The 16,794-nt window shown below is 42.7% G+C and overlaps 1 protein-coding gene across 8 annotated transcripts in view; it reads left to right on the forward strand.

Annotated features, from left to right (window-relative positions):
* SMARCA2 (SWI/SNF related, matrix associated, actin dependent regulator of chromatin, subfamily a, member 2) overlaps positions 1-16,794 on the forward strand; it is a 179,082-nt gene that overhangs the window by 17,101 nt on the left and 145,187 nt on the right. For all 8 annotated transcript variants that reach the window (XM_032634486.1, XM_032634492.1, XM_032634490.1 and 5 more), the window contains 3 exons: positions 636-765; positions 7,024-7,413; positions 14,465-14,720. In XM_032634486.1, the coding sequence (XP_032490377.1) occupies positions 636-765; positions 7,024-7,413; positions 14,465-14,720 (776 nt within the window). The remainder of the gene's footprint in view (positions 1-635; positions 766-7,023; positions 7,414-14,464; positions 14,721-16,794) is intronic.

Genomic DNA, 16,794 nt, shown 5'->3' on the forward strand with positions numbered 1-16,794 from the left:
TTTTCTGTCTTCCTCCCTCTGTAGTATAGCTTCATCTGTTTCACCCTCTTTCCCGTTCAGAATTTACCCCCATTCATCGCTCTACCCTGTCTGTCCCTCTTTTCCCAACTGCCTTGGAACTTTCTGCTTTCAACTTTTAAACTTTCCATGGTTCCTTCCCCTCTGATGAAAAAAAGCTACCAAAAAATAGATCATCACAGACGTTTCAAAGAGTCTTCCTTCCTTCATTCAGACTTTGGACTAGCTTCAACCTATGGCAGGTTTCAGGACTTACGTAAGAGGGTATGGAAGAATAGTTTATATTTGTCTACCTTGTGAACAGAACTTCATTTTTATTTTGCAGGTTTTGACATGACCAAAAGCATTTCAACTGTTTAAAGCCTTAACTTTTGACTTCACAGGTAGTTTTGCTGATCCTATTGGTGTAGTTTTTTTTATTTTATTTTTTGTCCCATCTATGAAATCTATGTAAATAGTAATATATGTAAAATAAATGTCAAAATATATGACTATCATATGGGTAATAGATGATCGCGCCACAATTTTGAAGACTTTTTAGGAAGGGGTCTTAAAACACCAGATAGAAATATTATGCCTTAAAGAGACGTCTGACTGATATTCTGTAAATCTTTCAGCCCATTGATGGTATGCATGACAAGGGGGTTGTGGAAGATATCCATTGTGGATCCATGAAGGGCACCGCTATGCGACCTCCTCACCCAGGAATGGGCCCTCCCCAGAGTCCGATGGACCAACACAGCCAAGGTTTGTGTCTGCTACATACCTGATTTTGGCTCTGTACCACAGTCTTTCATCTTTCCTATTGGTTATTTTAATTATGACTTCCAGAGAATGTGTTTAAGGAGGATGGAATCCAGCCGGTTTCTTTTCCCTGTAGAAATCTCCCCTTATCCCCACCAACACAACTTTATGGTTGATGTGGGCAATTTTCTTTGCAAAATCCTAGTCGTTTTACTGGCCACCATGTGTCCAATCACTCTGCAAAGTGCTTTGTGTACTTCATGCAGAATCTGTACCCTGAACTTGTGAGATAAATTATATTACCCCAGTTTTATAGATGGAGAGGCTACAGCTCTGAGAATTTACTTTGTTTTCTTAAGTTTGCACATCCGGTAAGTGACAGGGCCAGAAGGAGACTCCAGGTCTGCCTCCCAATAACAGCATAGATGTGAAGGTAAGATGAGCCACCCGTGTCCCTTGAATTGTACACTCCTACTTTGTAAGGTGGCTTTTTCTGGCAGTGGAATAACCTGTCATTGCTGGTGGGTGGCTCTCTTAGTCTCTTAGGGCTGCTGTAACAAATTACCACAAGCTGGGTAGCCTAAAACAATAGAAATGTATTCTCTCAAAGTTCCGGAGGCCAGAAATCTGAAATCAAGGTAGTAGCAGGGCTGTGATCTCGCTGAAGTTTTTAAGGAAGAATCCTTCTTTGCCTCTTTCTAGCTTCTGGTGGTTGCCAGCAATATTTGACATTCCTTGGCTTGTAGATCTGTCATTCCAATCTCCGTCTTGCTCTCCACATGACATTTTGCCTGTGTGTCTGTGTGTGTGTCCAGAGTTCCCTCTTCCTATAAGGGCACCAGTCATTGGATTAGAGTCTACCCTAATCCAGTGTGACCTCATCTTCACTTGATTACATCTGCAAAGATCCTATTTCCAAATAAGGTCACATTCACAGGTACCAGGGGTTAGGGTTTCAACATTTCTTTGTAGAGGACACAGTTCAACCCACAATAATGGCCAAATCAATGTATGGTAGATTTCTCTTCTTTTGGGTGCCTTTTCTCCTCATTATTGAAGACATAATAAAGATGTCTCAGGGGCTTCCCTGGTGGTGCAGTGGTTAAGAATCCGCCTGCCAATGCAGGGGACAAGGGTTCGAGCTCTGGTCCTAGAGGATCCCACATGCCGCGGAGCAGCTAAGCCCGTGCGCCACAACTACTGAGCCTGCACTCTAGAGCCCGCGAGCCACAACTACTGAGGCCGCGAGCCACGACTAATGAGCCCACACGCCTAGAGCCCATGCTCCGCACCAAGAGAAGCCACTGCAATGAGAAGCCCGCGTACCGCAATGAAGAGTAGCTCCCGCTCGCCACAACTAGACAAAGCCCGCGAGCGGCAACGGAGACCCAATGCAGCCAAATAAATAAATAGAATAATAAAGATACCTCAAAGTCTTTTGGATGCAATGTAACCTCTTTTCAGAATCATTATATGGACATTTCAGCATGCCAAGGGCATGACTAATCCAGCACTAATTAATGTGCTGATATTCTAATTCAAAGTGTATGCTTTATGTGTTGTTGTATATACTTTTTTGTAATTTAATGTATGTGAGTTTTTTTTCTCCATCCATGATCAGACATCCATCAACCCAAGGGAAGATTTTTGACTGTGAGGGTTTAGAGAAATGTATTTGCTTTTAAATACATATATATATTTATATAAAAGCAAGTCATGGAGGCATAGGAGTGCATCTTTACTAATATTCGGGCAGGTTTTTGAAGATCCTGGACTCTGATCTGAATTTTGATGGCAGGCAGGCGTAAGTTTTGCAAATGACTTGTAAAATCTTGACCATGTTAGAAAAGCAGGCTGACTCATTGGGACTTCTTTAGGTACAGGAAGAAAAGAATTTGACCCATTCAGGGTTAAGAACAAATTGAGACGACACTTCCAGGTTTATCATTTAAATTCTAAAGAGCCAGGTGTGTTCACAGAGCTAATGTAGATCTCATTTTAATACCTGGGAGGTATAGATGAGTTATATTCAGTGATTCTCAGAGCTAGTGGTGGCTCTGTCTGCTCCCAGCTTTGCAGTACCTCTAGTAGTGGCGCCCTAGGAAGACTCCAAAGGAAAACACTTGAAATGCGTGAATTATAAGTGAGCATTTTTACTTTTATGTATCTTTAAAATTTCTTTCATAGCTCAGTTCCTTTCTTCAACTTCTAGAATGATGATTTTTTTCCTGGAATCTCCAATACTTGGCACAATGTCTAGCACATAATTGGAAATTGAGTAAATTTTGTTCAAGTAGGTAGAGAAGTGAATTTATGTATTCAAAAGTGAACACTTTTCAACAGATCTTAATTTTTATATAATTTCTGTAAGTTATAATTACTTTGGAATGCAGAAGTCTGCATTAAGTTAGATGGAATCAGAACTAGCACGGAATATTTTTCGCTGTAATAGTAAAGTGCCTTGTAAGCTGGGGAATTAGTGATTTAAAATATGTCTTTGAATAAAGTAGTATTGGTATAATGCAGTCTCAGTCTATATAATTATCTAAAAAGAATTCAGACTCCATAATAGCATATATCTTTAAAAACCCCGTCGTAGGAAGCCATTTATAAACACACAGGTACAGAGAGGTGTGGTATTGATCGGAAGACTGCCCGCTTTAACTACCTAGCAACCTATTAGGTTATTTTAAGGTATTGGTTGAGACGCAAAACCATTTCCTTCAATAAATACTGAATTGTGTACCTTATGGTCCCAATGATAACGTTGTTTATTTTTAGTCCATTGGCTAGAAAAAGCCTTTAAAGGCAAGTATATAATATTTAATGTTTGTATGTGTGTGTGTGAAGAGAAAATTCATATAAAATTGGCACTTAAAAATTCAAGTTTATTAAAAGGAGAGAGGTGATTGCCTCTCTCTGAGGCAAGGTGCACCTAGGGAGATAATGGCCCTTGAAGATGAGGGAAGGAAAACTGCCAGTTTTTGACTACTTTTTTTTTAAATGAGCAAATCGAACCAGATTTCAAAAAAGAGCAGATTCTGCATCAGCACCATCATCCTGCAGACAAAGGTATTTCACTCTCAGGTAATTTCTTCACCGTTTTCTCAACTGAAGATAATTATGAAAATATATTATGGTGTATCATTTAGATTCTGATTTTCCTGAAGTTTTGTGGAATGCAAGTCATGTCATTAAAAAAAAGAAATCTCTCTCACTTTAGCTGAAACACTGTCACATTTTTAATGTCATACTGTGATAGAATGATTCTATTAACATCCCCTATAAATTCTAGGCAACAAATTTTCCCACCCCCAGTTTCTTCTTCTTTCCACACTTGAGGGAGAATTTTGTTGTATTGATTAATTCTGGAAAATGATTTTTATTCCACTCTTAGTTTCTTAGCAAATGTGAGGTAAAATGAACTACTGTACTTAATGTAACTGTCTCATCTTCGTAACTTTGCCTTGCCAGGAGTTCATAGCTGAAAAGAGCAGATTTGATGAACAGCGTTGCACAGTTGCCTTTAGATTGGATCGTCTAATGTTTTGGTCTGTTGTATTAGGCATCCTGTGACTTATCATGGGTAAACTATAATTGATGATGCCCTCGGGAAGGAGGATGGACTAGGAGGCAGGAGACATGGCCCATTTTAACACCTGGTTGTATCCCTTCTACCATGAAAATGTCAGTAACTATAGTAGGAAGTTTTTCCTCCAGTGGTAGATGCAGGGTTGGTCAAAAAGGTGTTAGGAAGGTGCTTTCCTAATGAACAAACTACCATTTTGCACCAGCATTACTAATAGGAGGTGAATGTTAACCTCATTAAGAAGGAAGAATGTTAATGATGAAGTTAAGTGTATGTTATCGATATTCTCTAAATGTTTATTGTGATAAATAACAACATCCTGGAATTTAAATTTCTGCTTGTCTTGCAAGCTGATTTCAGGGGCATTTTCTTGGCTAACTTTTATGACCAACTAGAATCCTAATGGCTGCGTGATTTTTGTGCTCGCTTGTAGAGTAGGGATTTGGGGAGTGAGTTAGCAGTTTTTCCATTTCTCTTCAGGGCAGGATTACTCTGAATGGAGTTCTACAATTCACCAATTGATAGAACAAAACCTACTCTTGTCTTAGAGGATCAGGCTAAATTTGTTTCCCTCTCCAAATGGCAGTTCGAGGTAAAAGTAACTGTATCCTTTATTTTCTCTAGTCTTGTGGATGATGATGATGAGTCCCCAGGCAATGTGGGTCAGATATTCCTGGGCCGCTGTGATTCCACATAGATGCATAGAGCTGTCTTGGCTCAGATTTGACAAGGGTTCGAACACACAGCCGCTGCCTAATAAACACCCATGTGATGACCTTTAAAATAAGTGTGATGCAGGGGCATTTATTAAAGGCAAAGCCCTTTAATCTAATGTTTTACTTGCGTCTTAGGACACCTCTGAGTTGATGAATCACACTCAGTTTGAATTGAAGATAACCTTTTGGACTACAGTAGGCCACTCTGTCCTCTCCTTCCCCTTGGATTTCCCTTCAGCAATGCTCAGTCGTGTGTTTTTCTAGGCATTCTCTGTCCAGGCTGTACAGTTCATCTCTTGAAATAAGTTCCTTGAAATTTTTGTGCATTTTGACTTTTCTTTCTTAAGTAAAGTCTTCTTAACTTTCCCATTTAGATCTCTTGTAACCGAAGCAGATTACTCTCATTTTTATATTGTAGCGTAAAGGGTTCTAGAAGATGTTTGAAACTTTCAAGCCTTTAATTTATTTTTATAAAACCAAATTAATATTAGACCATGGAAAGAGCATATGCCTTGGATTCAGACAAACCTTGGTTTAAATCTTGGAGCTACCAAGATCTGATTGTGTGACCTGGGGTAACTCGCTAACTCGCTGAGCTTCCCTTTCCTCGTTTTAAAAAACGAGGTGACAGTACATATCCTCTGGGGATGTGGTGAGGACTGTAGAAAACATGTATACTCCACTCACTTCCCTCTAATTCTTCTTACCATTTCTGTGCTCCCACCAGCCTTATATCCACTGGCCAGTCTACCATCTCACCTTCAGTCTACTTGAGTCCGCCTTACTCACACATGGCAAAGTCCCCGGGGACTAATGATCCCCAGAGTCATAACCAGTGACCAGTGATGGAGTGTAAATACCCCAGCTCCTTCCCTGGGATAATTTGGAGGCAAGTTATGTGCCTTTTTTTTTGTTTTTGTTTTGTTTTTTTTTTTTTTTTTGCGGTACGCGGGCCTCTCACTGTTGTGGCCTCTCCTGTAGTGGAGCACAGGCTCCGGACGCACACGCTCAGCGGCCATGGCTCACGGGCCCAGCCGCTCCGTGGCATGTGGGACCCTCCCGGACCGGGGCACGAACCCGTGTCCCCTGCATCGGCAGGCGGACTCTCAACCACTGCGCCACCAGGGAAGCCCAAGTTATGTGCCTTTTATCCCAGAACTTGTGCGTGAGATTAATCTTCAGGTACCCACTACAGCAACTGGCTTAATCATGCACCCATTACTGGCTGCCGTCCCTTCCACGTAGCACCTTTCCGCCCCCCTGCCAGTGCCCCTGTGCCTTCCAGATAAATCAGCTCCACTCAGTCCTTCCATCAGTCTCGGTTTCCAGGGAGGACTCAGCTAACATAGTATGTACAGTGCCTTACTTAGTGCCTACAACAACGGAGGCCCTCAATCATGGCAAATTATTCATAAAGTGCATTATAATAAACCAAGTAATATCCCCATGAGAGACTCATTCCCCACTGCAACAGAGCAGCCACCTTCACGTTCTGTTCTCCAGGTCAGGCTACTTTTAACGTATAATACTGTCCCCTGGTGCCCTTCCTTTAGGTGTACGACAGCCACTACCAGTTTACTTTCTAGGACACATATGGCTGTCCATCACTTGAGATGTGGTTAGTCCCAGTGGAGACAGCGTCGTAACTGAATAGGAAGAAAAGAACATAAAAACTCTCTTTAATAATTGTTATACTTTGAAATGATAATATTTGGGGTATGTCGATTTAAATTATATATTATTAAAATTACTTTTGCCTGTTTCTTTAAATTATGCATACATTTGATATATATAAGTTTTAAGTTATATAAAAGCCCATAATTATTAAGTTACCTATGCTTTCGATGTCTGTCCATCAGTGCTGTTCTAGAAAATTATCAAAACGTTCGGGAATGCTTCTCCTTCAGGGTCTGGGGGGGGGCAGCCTGTGACCTCTCCTTTTGTGTTTCATTCTAGGCTACATGTCGCCGCACCCGTCTCCGCTGGGAGCCCCCGAGCACGTCTCCAGCCCTATATCGGGAAGTGGCCCAACCGCACCGCAGATGCCACCAAGCCAGCCAGGGACCCTCATCCCAGGCGACCCGCAGGCGATGAGCCAGCCCAACAGGGGGCCCTCGCCTTTCAGTCCCGTCCAGCTGCATCAGCTGCGAGCTCAGATTTTAGCTTACAAAATGCTGGCCCGGGGCCAGCCCCTCCCGGAAACGCTGCAGCTCGCGGTCCAGGGGAAAAGGACGTTGCCGGGCATGCAGCAGCAGCAGGCGGCGCCTCAGCCGCAGCCGCCACCGCAGCCGCAGCCCCCGCCGCCGCCGCAGCAGCAGGCCCTTGTCAACTACAGCAGGCCATCTGGTAGGTTCATAGGCAACCGAATGAGTAACGTGATGGTCCAACTCGGACGGGAAGGACTGCTAACTGCACAGAAGTGCTGGGCTGGTGGTATCAGCTCAGGGCTGACGTAGCCTTCTGTTGCACCTCCCCGGTTCCCTTGTCTTTGCTTCACTTAGTTGGCCACGCTTCTTGGTCTCCTCTGCCTACGTCCTCGAGCAGTGCTTCTTAAACTTTGCAGACTCTGGCACAAGCCGTGGCTATAAGCACAAAGCCCCGTGATTTCGCATTCTCTTTCAAGCGGTGCGAGGTTTGTCGGAAGCCCGTCTACACACACCCCGGGTTAGGAACCCCTACACCCCGTATGTTCCGTTGCCAACACGCACGTCTCGAATCTGCTCTCCTTGAGCTATTTCGTGTCTGTTTATTTATTTATTTATTTACGTCTGTCCCTTTTTGTGAAAAGCATCTGGGGAGGCTTCCAAAGAAGCATACCTGCGGTAAAGGAATTACCAAGTAGAAAATCAGAGACAAAGGGAAGTAGAAATCAAGGTCAGGGAGGTTGGCAATGTGGGTGGGGGGGAGCTACAGGAGCTGCTGCATCTGAGCTTCCAAGGTGACTCGAGTTTCCTGGCAGTCAGGAAAGGAGACAGGGTCAGGTGCCTGATACTCACCACTCGGAAGGAAGTTGCTTACCAGTTTCTCAGTGGACGCAGAGTCTTTTCTAGCATGAGAGTATAAAGTAGCTTTCCCAGGTGGGAACTTTTTAAAAAATTATTGTTATTATTATTGTAAGGGGCACTGCATGGTAGAGGCATTGGTAACATTTGTTCATAACAAAGAGAGTAACAGAATCCACATGGCCTATTTCCCATGTGCCCTGGCATCAGATCTGAAGCTATGACATTATATAATGGGTTGAGATGAGGTAGTCCTTTGTACGACCTTCTGGTGGTCTGGCTTGATCCCACGGATAGAATTCAGAGCTCCAAGGGGCTCTAGGGTGATCGTGCATGAATGTTGTTTTCTCTGGGAAGGTTTTGGTTAGCAACTAGATAAGCACAGAGTTTATGGTTCTATTCTACCACAGTTTTGAATTCCAGAGAATTTGAATCTTAGGGAATTTGAATTCCAGGGTGCTTCCTTGTCATTGACACCCTTTCCTGTGAGTGATTCCCTCTCATTTGGGCAGGCCCTGACAGCTGATCGTTGCAACTAGTTTGGGTTATCGGTCTTCTTCTTAGGTTTTGGGACTTAGACGAAGGGAAAGAGTTCAGATTGTTGTTATTATTTTTATTATTCTACCTTCTGAGTTTGTAAATGTTTCTTTTCTGGTAGAGGAAACTCTTAAGGGTTGCCTACTAGAAGGATACACGCATCTTGTTAATTGTAGATGGAGCCTTAGGAATGGTTCTTTTAAAGAGCAAGAAAGTATCATGGCATCTCTAGGTTTTGGTGTGTTCACCACAGTGCTCTGGTAGGTGGAGGACCCCATGGGACCAAAAATCAGAGACGGAAAATGTTGTACAGGAAAACCATGCATAAAATGGTAGTTTGAACACTCAAGTGTGTTCAGAGGCTTTAAACTGTAAAAACTAGCTCTCAGGAATGCAGCCAGAGAGAAGCAAGAATGTGTGTATGTCTATGCACGTGTGTAGCTTGTGCTTACTGAGTGCCTGCTAGCTTACCTTGTACTCCACGCTCAGTAATAAGTACCTCGCACGTGTGGCACATCTGGGGTATGGAGAGTCAGGATTCAATGCCAGCAGTCTGACTGGAGAGCCCATGGCCTTATCCCCTTCCCCATCCTGGCTCCTTCGTGACCAATAGGCTCATGACAAGGGAAAGACTCTTTCCCAAGCTCTGTGTACCAAGTGCGGGCATTTCACTCCTGTGCATAGGAAGGAAAAGGATCTCTGCTCCTTTCTGAGAGCCTTTTTATTCATACTCTAGACACGGTGTCAGCAACATTGGTGACCTTGGTATCCTGCATCTCAGTATATGAGGAGCATTAACTAAAGGAGGTCCCAGTAGAGGCTGAATGGTCATAGTCAGATTGTTGGTAGTTTAAGGTGGAAGGAGCGAAGTCTGCGCCTCTCAAAAGGTAATCGTGAGGGACCATGTCACACAGGCATACCTCCCCGTGCATCGCAGCTTGTCCTGGGGTATCCCCTCATCATGGACCTCAGCGAGGCTTGTTATTTTTAAAAATGACCTACGAGGGCTTCCCTGGTGGCGCAGTGGTTGAGAGTCCGCCTGCCGATGCAGGGGACACGGGTTCGTGCCCCGGTCTGGGAAGATCCCACATGCCGTGGAGCGGCTAGGCCCATGAGCCATGGCCGCTGAGCCTGCGCGTCTGGAGCCTGTGCTCCGCAATGGGAGAGGCCACAACAGTGAGAGGCTCTCGTACTGATAAAAAAAACAAAAAACAACAACAACAACAACAAAATGACCTACGCACAATAGGAAAAGTTTCCAGGGTATTGTTCAAGAAGGCAGCAAGCTAAGTGATTTTGTTTGAGAAACCCTTTCAGCCAAAGTCACCACAGTGAGATCAGATGACGTAGTAAAACTTAAAGGATGGATTTTCAGTTAGCCGGACACTTGTATATAACAAATACTTCACATCCTAACCAACACAATCCTGGGTGCATTTTCTGGATCATTTCCAGAGAAGAGGGCTCCATTTTTTTTTTTTTTTTTTTTTTTTTACCCAATGCGTACATCTTCCCTCGCCAGGGTCCTGTCATTGTTACTCACTTCTCGTGTCTTTTGTATTTCCAGCAGTCATTAGAAATGAAAATATTTGGGCGGATAGTGCCAGAGTGGGCAAAGAGGCTATGGATAAAGGAGGAAAGAGGATACTTTCTTCGAATAGAGCAGACTCATTCCTGCCACTGGGAGGGGGAGGTTACCTTGCTCATCTTGTCCCCAAATCTCAGATTTCACAGGGAGATGATGACCGTACTTGACAAAGACACTTTTTTTTTTTTTTGCATGGGTATTTCGGACAAGTCCAAGGAAGACCCAAAGAAAGGTTTTTTAAGTTAATATTACTTGTATTAATTGTTTATCCCCCTCCTTTTCTTAAATAAAGCAATATAATTGCTTATAAATGCCTCTTCTAATAGTTCAGGAAAAAATCAATTTAAGTATGTCAGCTTCACTGGTGGTAGCTGTGATTCCACTTTTCTCTTGTCCCATTTGCCAGTGTCATTCATGTGTGAAGAGCATCTTTTTGGCTGGGGTGACCTGCCTCAAACCTACTCCAAAGTAATCATTCACAAGTGCCACCACCAGGGAATTACAGTGTGACTGGCGGAAGTATGCACTGAACAAATAAATAACTCTGGTCCTTGCCTGCTGTGGGCTTCACTCAAATCAAACCCAGCGTTTTTCTTTTAATTTTGATCCCTTTTTCTTTTTAGAGACTAAAGCAGAGTTCAAAATAGGAACTGAAAAGTTTTGGGTTTTTTTGCGGTGGGTAGGGAAGCCTTCATGGTAGAAAGTGAGAGATTCATTGGTGATTTTTTTCAGTGCTGGTGCCTCTCCTGCTTCCCCCTCTCCTTTTTTTAGTAATCTAAAATTTCTTCGTATGCTTCATGTAAGCATCATTATTACATTTATTTTTTTCAGCCTCTGGAAACCACTTAAATCCTTGTCTAATACACAGACTTATTTGCATAAACATCCTTCTGTGCAGAGGGTAAAGTGGGAACTCTGTACAGAAATTCTATACATGTGAGACTTAGGTAATTTAATAAGTTTGTTTACCTGTTTCTTAAATTCAGGCATCTAATAAAGATCCCTCCCCCCAGCACTTAGCTGCAGTGGGACACCCCTCAGGAGAGTCAGGGCGTATACCTACCTTGACTTCTGAAGTGAGGACTGACGGGAAAACAGACACATTTTGTACCTCTGACAATTCAGCCTAACTTGTTTATATTGGCGAGGGAATAGGAGATAAGCTAAAGAATGTAATTTGTCCTCCATCTGAAGATATCAGGGCGTGAGTTCTTATCGTTTTGCAGACCATGAGTGTCTGTTGTCGAGATGCTTTCTGTTGATACAGAGAAAATCCATTCAGGCAACTCAACTGCCTGAAGGACAGGCAGAACACCTCATGGTTAGGTAGTTGTGTTCCGGGCATGTCTAATTGCAGCAAGCTGCAGTCAGTCCCCTAGTCTCTGTAAAGAGAAGTTTTTATATAATCTGTTGGAGGGAGGATAAAATAGACCCAGGCAGTAAATGAACTTGCAGTTTTTAGTTAGAAAGGAGTTTGCTTGTGACTGATGGGGGATTAGCAGGAAGCACATGGCAAGCCGACTTATCTGAGTGTTTGTGCTGAGTTGTATTAAACTGTGGAAACATTTTGAAGTTTGCTCTAGAAGAGTGCACTTCCAAATTTGCTGGCTAACACAGTACCAAATTTCCTTGAAAGCCTTTCTTTTGCTGTGGAGCTTTTCTGAAAAGCTGAGTGATTAAACTAGGCTTCTCTACCTTGGTGTCCTTGGTGGCTTTAAATATGACCAGAGCTGAGGGCTGGGCACGTAGCCACATTGTCTCATTGAATCCTCACTACCACCCTGTGAGGTGAGTACTGTACTGTTATTATCCCCGTTCTACTGACGAGGAGACTGAAGCACCAGGGGCTAAGTAACTTGCTGAGGCTCACACAGCCCCTAGGTGAAACTTACCAGTTATTTTGGAAAGACACAAGGTGAACCTTGTATCTTTTGGAGTTGTAGTCCTTTTGGAATTGGAGATTTGAATATCCAAGTCCACGTTTGGGTCTCTCTGGCTTCTCAATTTTAAGGGTCCTTCAACCACATAAGGATGTCTCTGTATTAATGGATTAAAGAAGCCTAGCTGTGTGTACGCATCAGATCTAGTCCACAGTCATGGGCTGAAAACGGCTAGATTTGGAACCAGGGATAGCAGACGTGCTCTGGATACGTCCCTTTGATCGTATGGTTTTAAAAACAATGACTTGAATATACCTCGAGGAGTTGGCACACACTTCTACATAAGTATTTACAAGCCATAATGCTAAAGAAGAAAACGCCCAGAGTAAGTGAAATGTGTACACTATTGCACTGGTATGGCTTTTATTGATGACTTATTTAAACTTTGAAAGGAGGAAAAACACTTTGAGAACGGAATTTAGGGTAATTAGTATGATATTAATCTTATCAGTAACACCCGGATTTTCTTTTTATTAAAGGGCTTCAGTGTATGAAATCTATTATTTGGTGTGCTCATACAAATTTTTCCAATATTTTTAACTACCAGTTTCTTGAGCTTATTAGGGAAGTTCATAGAATCACAGATAATTAAAGTAATTGTTAGAAATCTCTATCTCCTCTCTTTTGGCTCAAGCATCCCAGATAAAAAATATCTACCCTGTTTTAAAGGCCTCGAGGGAAAATATAATAAAAAATGTCCCTCCATATCTATTCCAATGCTTAACAACCTTAAGATTTAATGTTTAGAAATTGGTTTCTTACATATGGATGAAAGAAACTAAATCTGAAATATTATGAAAAGCTATGCATTATGTAAAAGACCTCCCATTCAGAAAAAAAATCAGAATGTACTTAGCTGAAAAGAATCTCTTTATTATAATAGTATATCTACAGTGCCTAAAACAAAAAAAAACCAGAAATGCATTTTTGCCTCCAGAACTTTTCATCAATGCTAGAACAAGGGCTACAGATTACCTCAAGAAGTCTTAACTAGCCCTAGGTCTTTGGGAAAGTTTTACCTAATTTCAGAAGGAAGTGAACAAAAGACCAACAGCACCACACACACACATGCTCACAGACACATACACTCACACTCACACACACTGTAGAAGCACTTTCTTCTAACTCTTCCAATTCCTCCTGTCAGAATGTTTGCTATCCTGGCATTGTCATTTAAGCCCACTTCTAACTGGTGTTTGCTGGAAATTGAATAAATGTGTCTACTTTTTCATAATGTATGTCTTTGTATGGTTAATTATTAAGTCGCTCTGAAGTATAGAGATGATTAGTTTTGTTACCATTTAATAATTTTAATATTTCTCTGGAAAGATATAGAAAACACTTGGAAGAATGCCCATGAGAGGTTTTAACATCTGCTTACTGAGTTTTTTTTTTTTTTTTTTTTTTTTTTTTACTAACCCCTCTGGTAGCATCACTAATTTTATTTATAACTTTGAAGTAAGTAAAAATTCACCTAAGAGGAGAGATGGAACACTTATTTCAGGTCCAGACCTAGCAATCAATTTAAACTCCTGAAGTTTAATGTGGGAAATTGCTTTAAATTAACTTAAGTGCATTTTGATAAGCTTAATGATTGCGTATCCCTTTATTCTGATAACATGAGAAAAATGCTCTCTTGAATCTTAATATTTGCTAAGTTTTCTTAGGTGGAATGAGCAGATTCCTTTCTCCCCCTGCACTGAATGTTTTCAGAAATATTTTCTAATATGTAGTAAAAAATTAAAGTTCCCTAGATGCACTGATGAAGCCTGAAATACAGTTTATAGGTCATTTAGGGAAAATGTGTGCCCCTTTTAGTTCACGTCAGAGGACTGGCGAGCTGCTGCCTGTACTTGTAAAGCATGGGTTCTAACAGCAGGGCTCTTCCACGCTGGGATGGAGGGGGCTTGTGGTGTAGTTTGCGAAACGTGATTTTGGGACCACACCCAAATTGCATCCGACTGGTGGGTGATTCCCTTGCTTTTTCAGAACCCTGAACGCACCTGGAATTATTTTTAAAATCCCGCTGTAGACCTACACTAGAAGCTGGCTGTCCATTCCTTAATCAGTTTATTACCTAAGAGTCATTTTTGGGCCATTTCCCTTTGGGATAGATGCCAGCTTCTTGTCTTTATTTTTTTCTTTTTTCTTTCTTTTTCCCCTTTCCTTTCCCCTCCCGCCTTCCTCATCTTCCTCCCTTCCCTGCTGTTTTCTTCTCGTGAGGCCTTTACTTGTTCCCATCGCCGGGCTCGCAGGGGGCAGCGGGCAGGCCGGGTATGGGCACGGGGTGCCTTTCCTCCCGAGCTGCCCATGTCGCTCTTGTCCCGCAGGCCCGGGGCCGGAGCTGAGCGGCCCGAGCCCCCCACAGAAGCTGCCGGTGCCCGCGCCCAGCGGCCGGCCCTCGCCTGCGCCCCCTGCAGCAGCGCCGCCGCCCGCGGCCGCCGTGCCCGGGCCCTCGGTGCCACAGCCGACCCCGGGGCAGCCCTCGCCCATCCTGCAGCTGCAGCAGAAGCAGAGCCGGATCAGCCCCGTCCAGAAACCGCAGGGCCTGGACCCCGTGGAGATTCTGCAGGAGCGGGAGTACAGGTAATGCACCTGCCCCGGGGGTGAAGACGCTGTCTTCTGGCAGGTACCACCCAGCCTAGGGAGTCCGGCGTCTGCTGGTGTTGTGGTCATTCTTTTCTGTGGGACCAGGGAAAGGCCTAAGGGAAATTGCAGAGGCCAAGACTCAGGCTTGAGAATGATTTTAGAACAAAGTCTCAAGAGAAGAGTTTCTTTGCCACTGGGATGGGGGTGAGGACCCTCTTCTGGGGGTTCTAGGTTCCCAGGACTGTGCTTTTCACTTATTCAGTCAGAAAACTTTTATGCACCCCTATGACATGCCAAGATCAAAAGTCCAGCCCGGAGTTCCTAACGATCCAGGAAGGCCGTCAGCCCACACTTAGATTATGCACTTTCCTTCTGGTTTGTCAGTTTGTCCTTGAATGGCGACTGTAAGCGGCTCAGATGTTGAGTGTTCTGTTGGCCTAACCTTCAGGTTAGTGACACATCTAGTGATACTAAGGCGGTACTTCAGTAGCATGATGCAATGTCTTCTTTGATTGAGTTCATGCATTTGTTGGTCTGTGGCTTGGTCTAGCTTTTGGGCTAGGCCCTATGTAAGTGTCTTCACATGGGGTCCTTATTTAAACTCTTACTCCAAAAACTTCATTTTCACCTGATTTGGCACATTTATCTAAATCAGGGATTGGCAAACCTTTTCTGTAAAGGGCCCTAGAGTTTCTGTCATAACTACTTAGCTCTGCCCTGATGGTGTGAAAGCCCCTGTGTTGGCTGTGTTCCGGTAAAACTTGATTTATGAGAACAGGCTATGGGCAGGGTTTGGCTGGCAGGCTGTAGTTAGCAGATCCTTGATGTACATGGTTAATGTCAACCAGAAAGAGAGTCCAGTAAGTACTGAGTCAAGATAAGATGAAACAAAGATCACGGTTTTGGGAGTTAGCCAGAAAGCATGCTCTGCCACTAACTAGCTGTGTTGCCTTCCTCAAGTTACGTCGTTTTTCTGTGACTCAGTTTCCTCCTATGTTAAAAGAGGGTATTATAGTATCTTTTGTAGGGAGAAGATAAAATGATACAAGGACTTTCAATACATATTAGCTATTATTATTATTTCCCAAGTATGATTTAAGTTAAAAGACAATTAGGTTTAAAAATTATAGGGGATGTTAGTAAATAATGTCTAGGAGCCCTTATTTTAAAACATTACCTTACTCTTTATTGGAAAACACGTGACTTATCTGTTATTATATTAAAATACTAAGTTACCAGCTTTAAGAGTTATTTTGAAGGAAATCACAGTAACTTGCCATTAAATGTGTGTGCCTTTTTGGATGAAGAGTGTAACTTTATTCTCACTGCTATTACTAATCCTCACTTAAGAGCTTTTATGTTTCTGTTTTCAGCTTTTCACATATCCCTAGAGAGCTAGATACCCATCATCAATTGATATTTCAGTGTTAATAGGCAGATTCTGTTGGGTGAATAATCGCAGTGTGGTATAAAAGTCAAATATTAGCACTGTGTACTCATTTGGGGCAGAAAAACCGTTTCATATGCAGTCCTTTCTTTATGTTGCTATTGAATAAAAAAGTCAAAAGTCTTTTTTTTTTAAAGACAGTAAATGAGATAGAGGGGTATCGTTTGGTTACTCTGAAATTCTGACTTCCTAAGAGCTAACGTTATTTTCCCATCTTGAAGGTACAGAGCTACCAGTCCCTTTGTTAAATCACATGAACTACCCTCGTAACACAGACACTATACCTAGAAATACATCCGGATTTTTCCCCCTTATTCATCCTATGTTGTGTGTGTGGGTGGGTGGGTGTGTGCGTGTACACGCTTACTGACTCCTAAACCTTCTTTTTTCATTTTTACCAGAATTGTATTTGCAGGCCTTTCTTGTAATGAGCTCATTTTAGCACTTCTTTTGAAAATGATCTGAAGGGATGGTCTCCCAAAGTATTCAGTATTAATCGGTACTATTTAGCCTATTCCAGTGTGTGGAAAGCTTTTGTCCTCCACACCTGTGTCAATTAAAAAAAAAAAAGTATCTATCAGTATCTTTTAAATTGCAAGCATTGCAGAAGGTGGTGGAATGGCT

This window comes from Phocoena sinus, chromosome 6 (assembly GCF_008692025.1).
Source record: "Phocoena sinus isolate mPhoSin1 chromosome 6, mPhoSin1.pri, whole genome shotgun sequence".
In the NCBI taxonomy this organism is placed as follows: domain Eukaryota; kingdom Metazoa; phylum Chordata; class Mammalia; order Artiodactyla; family Phocoenidae; genus Phocoena; species Phocoena sinus.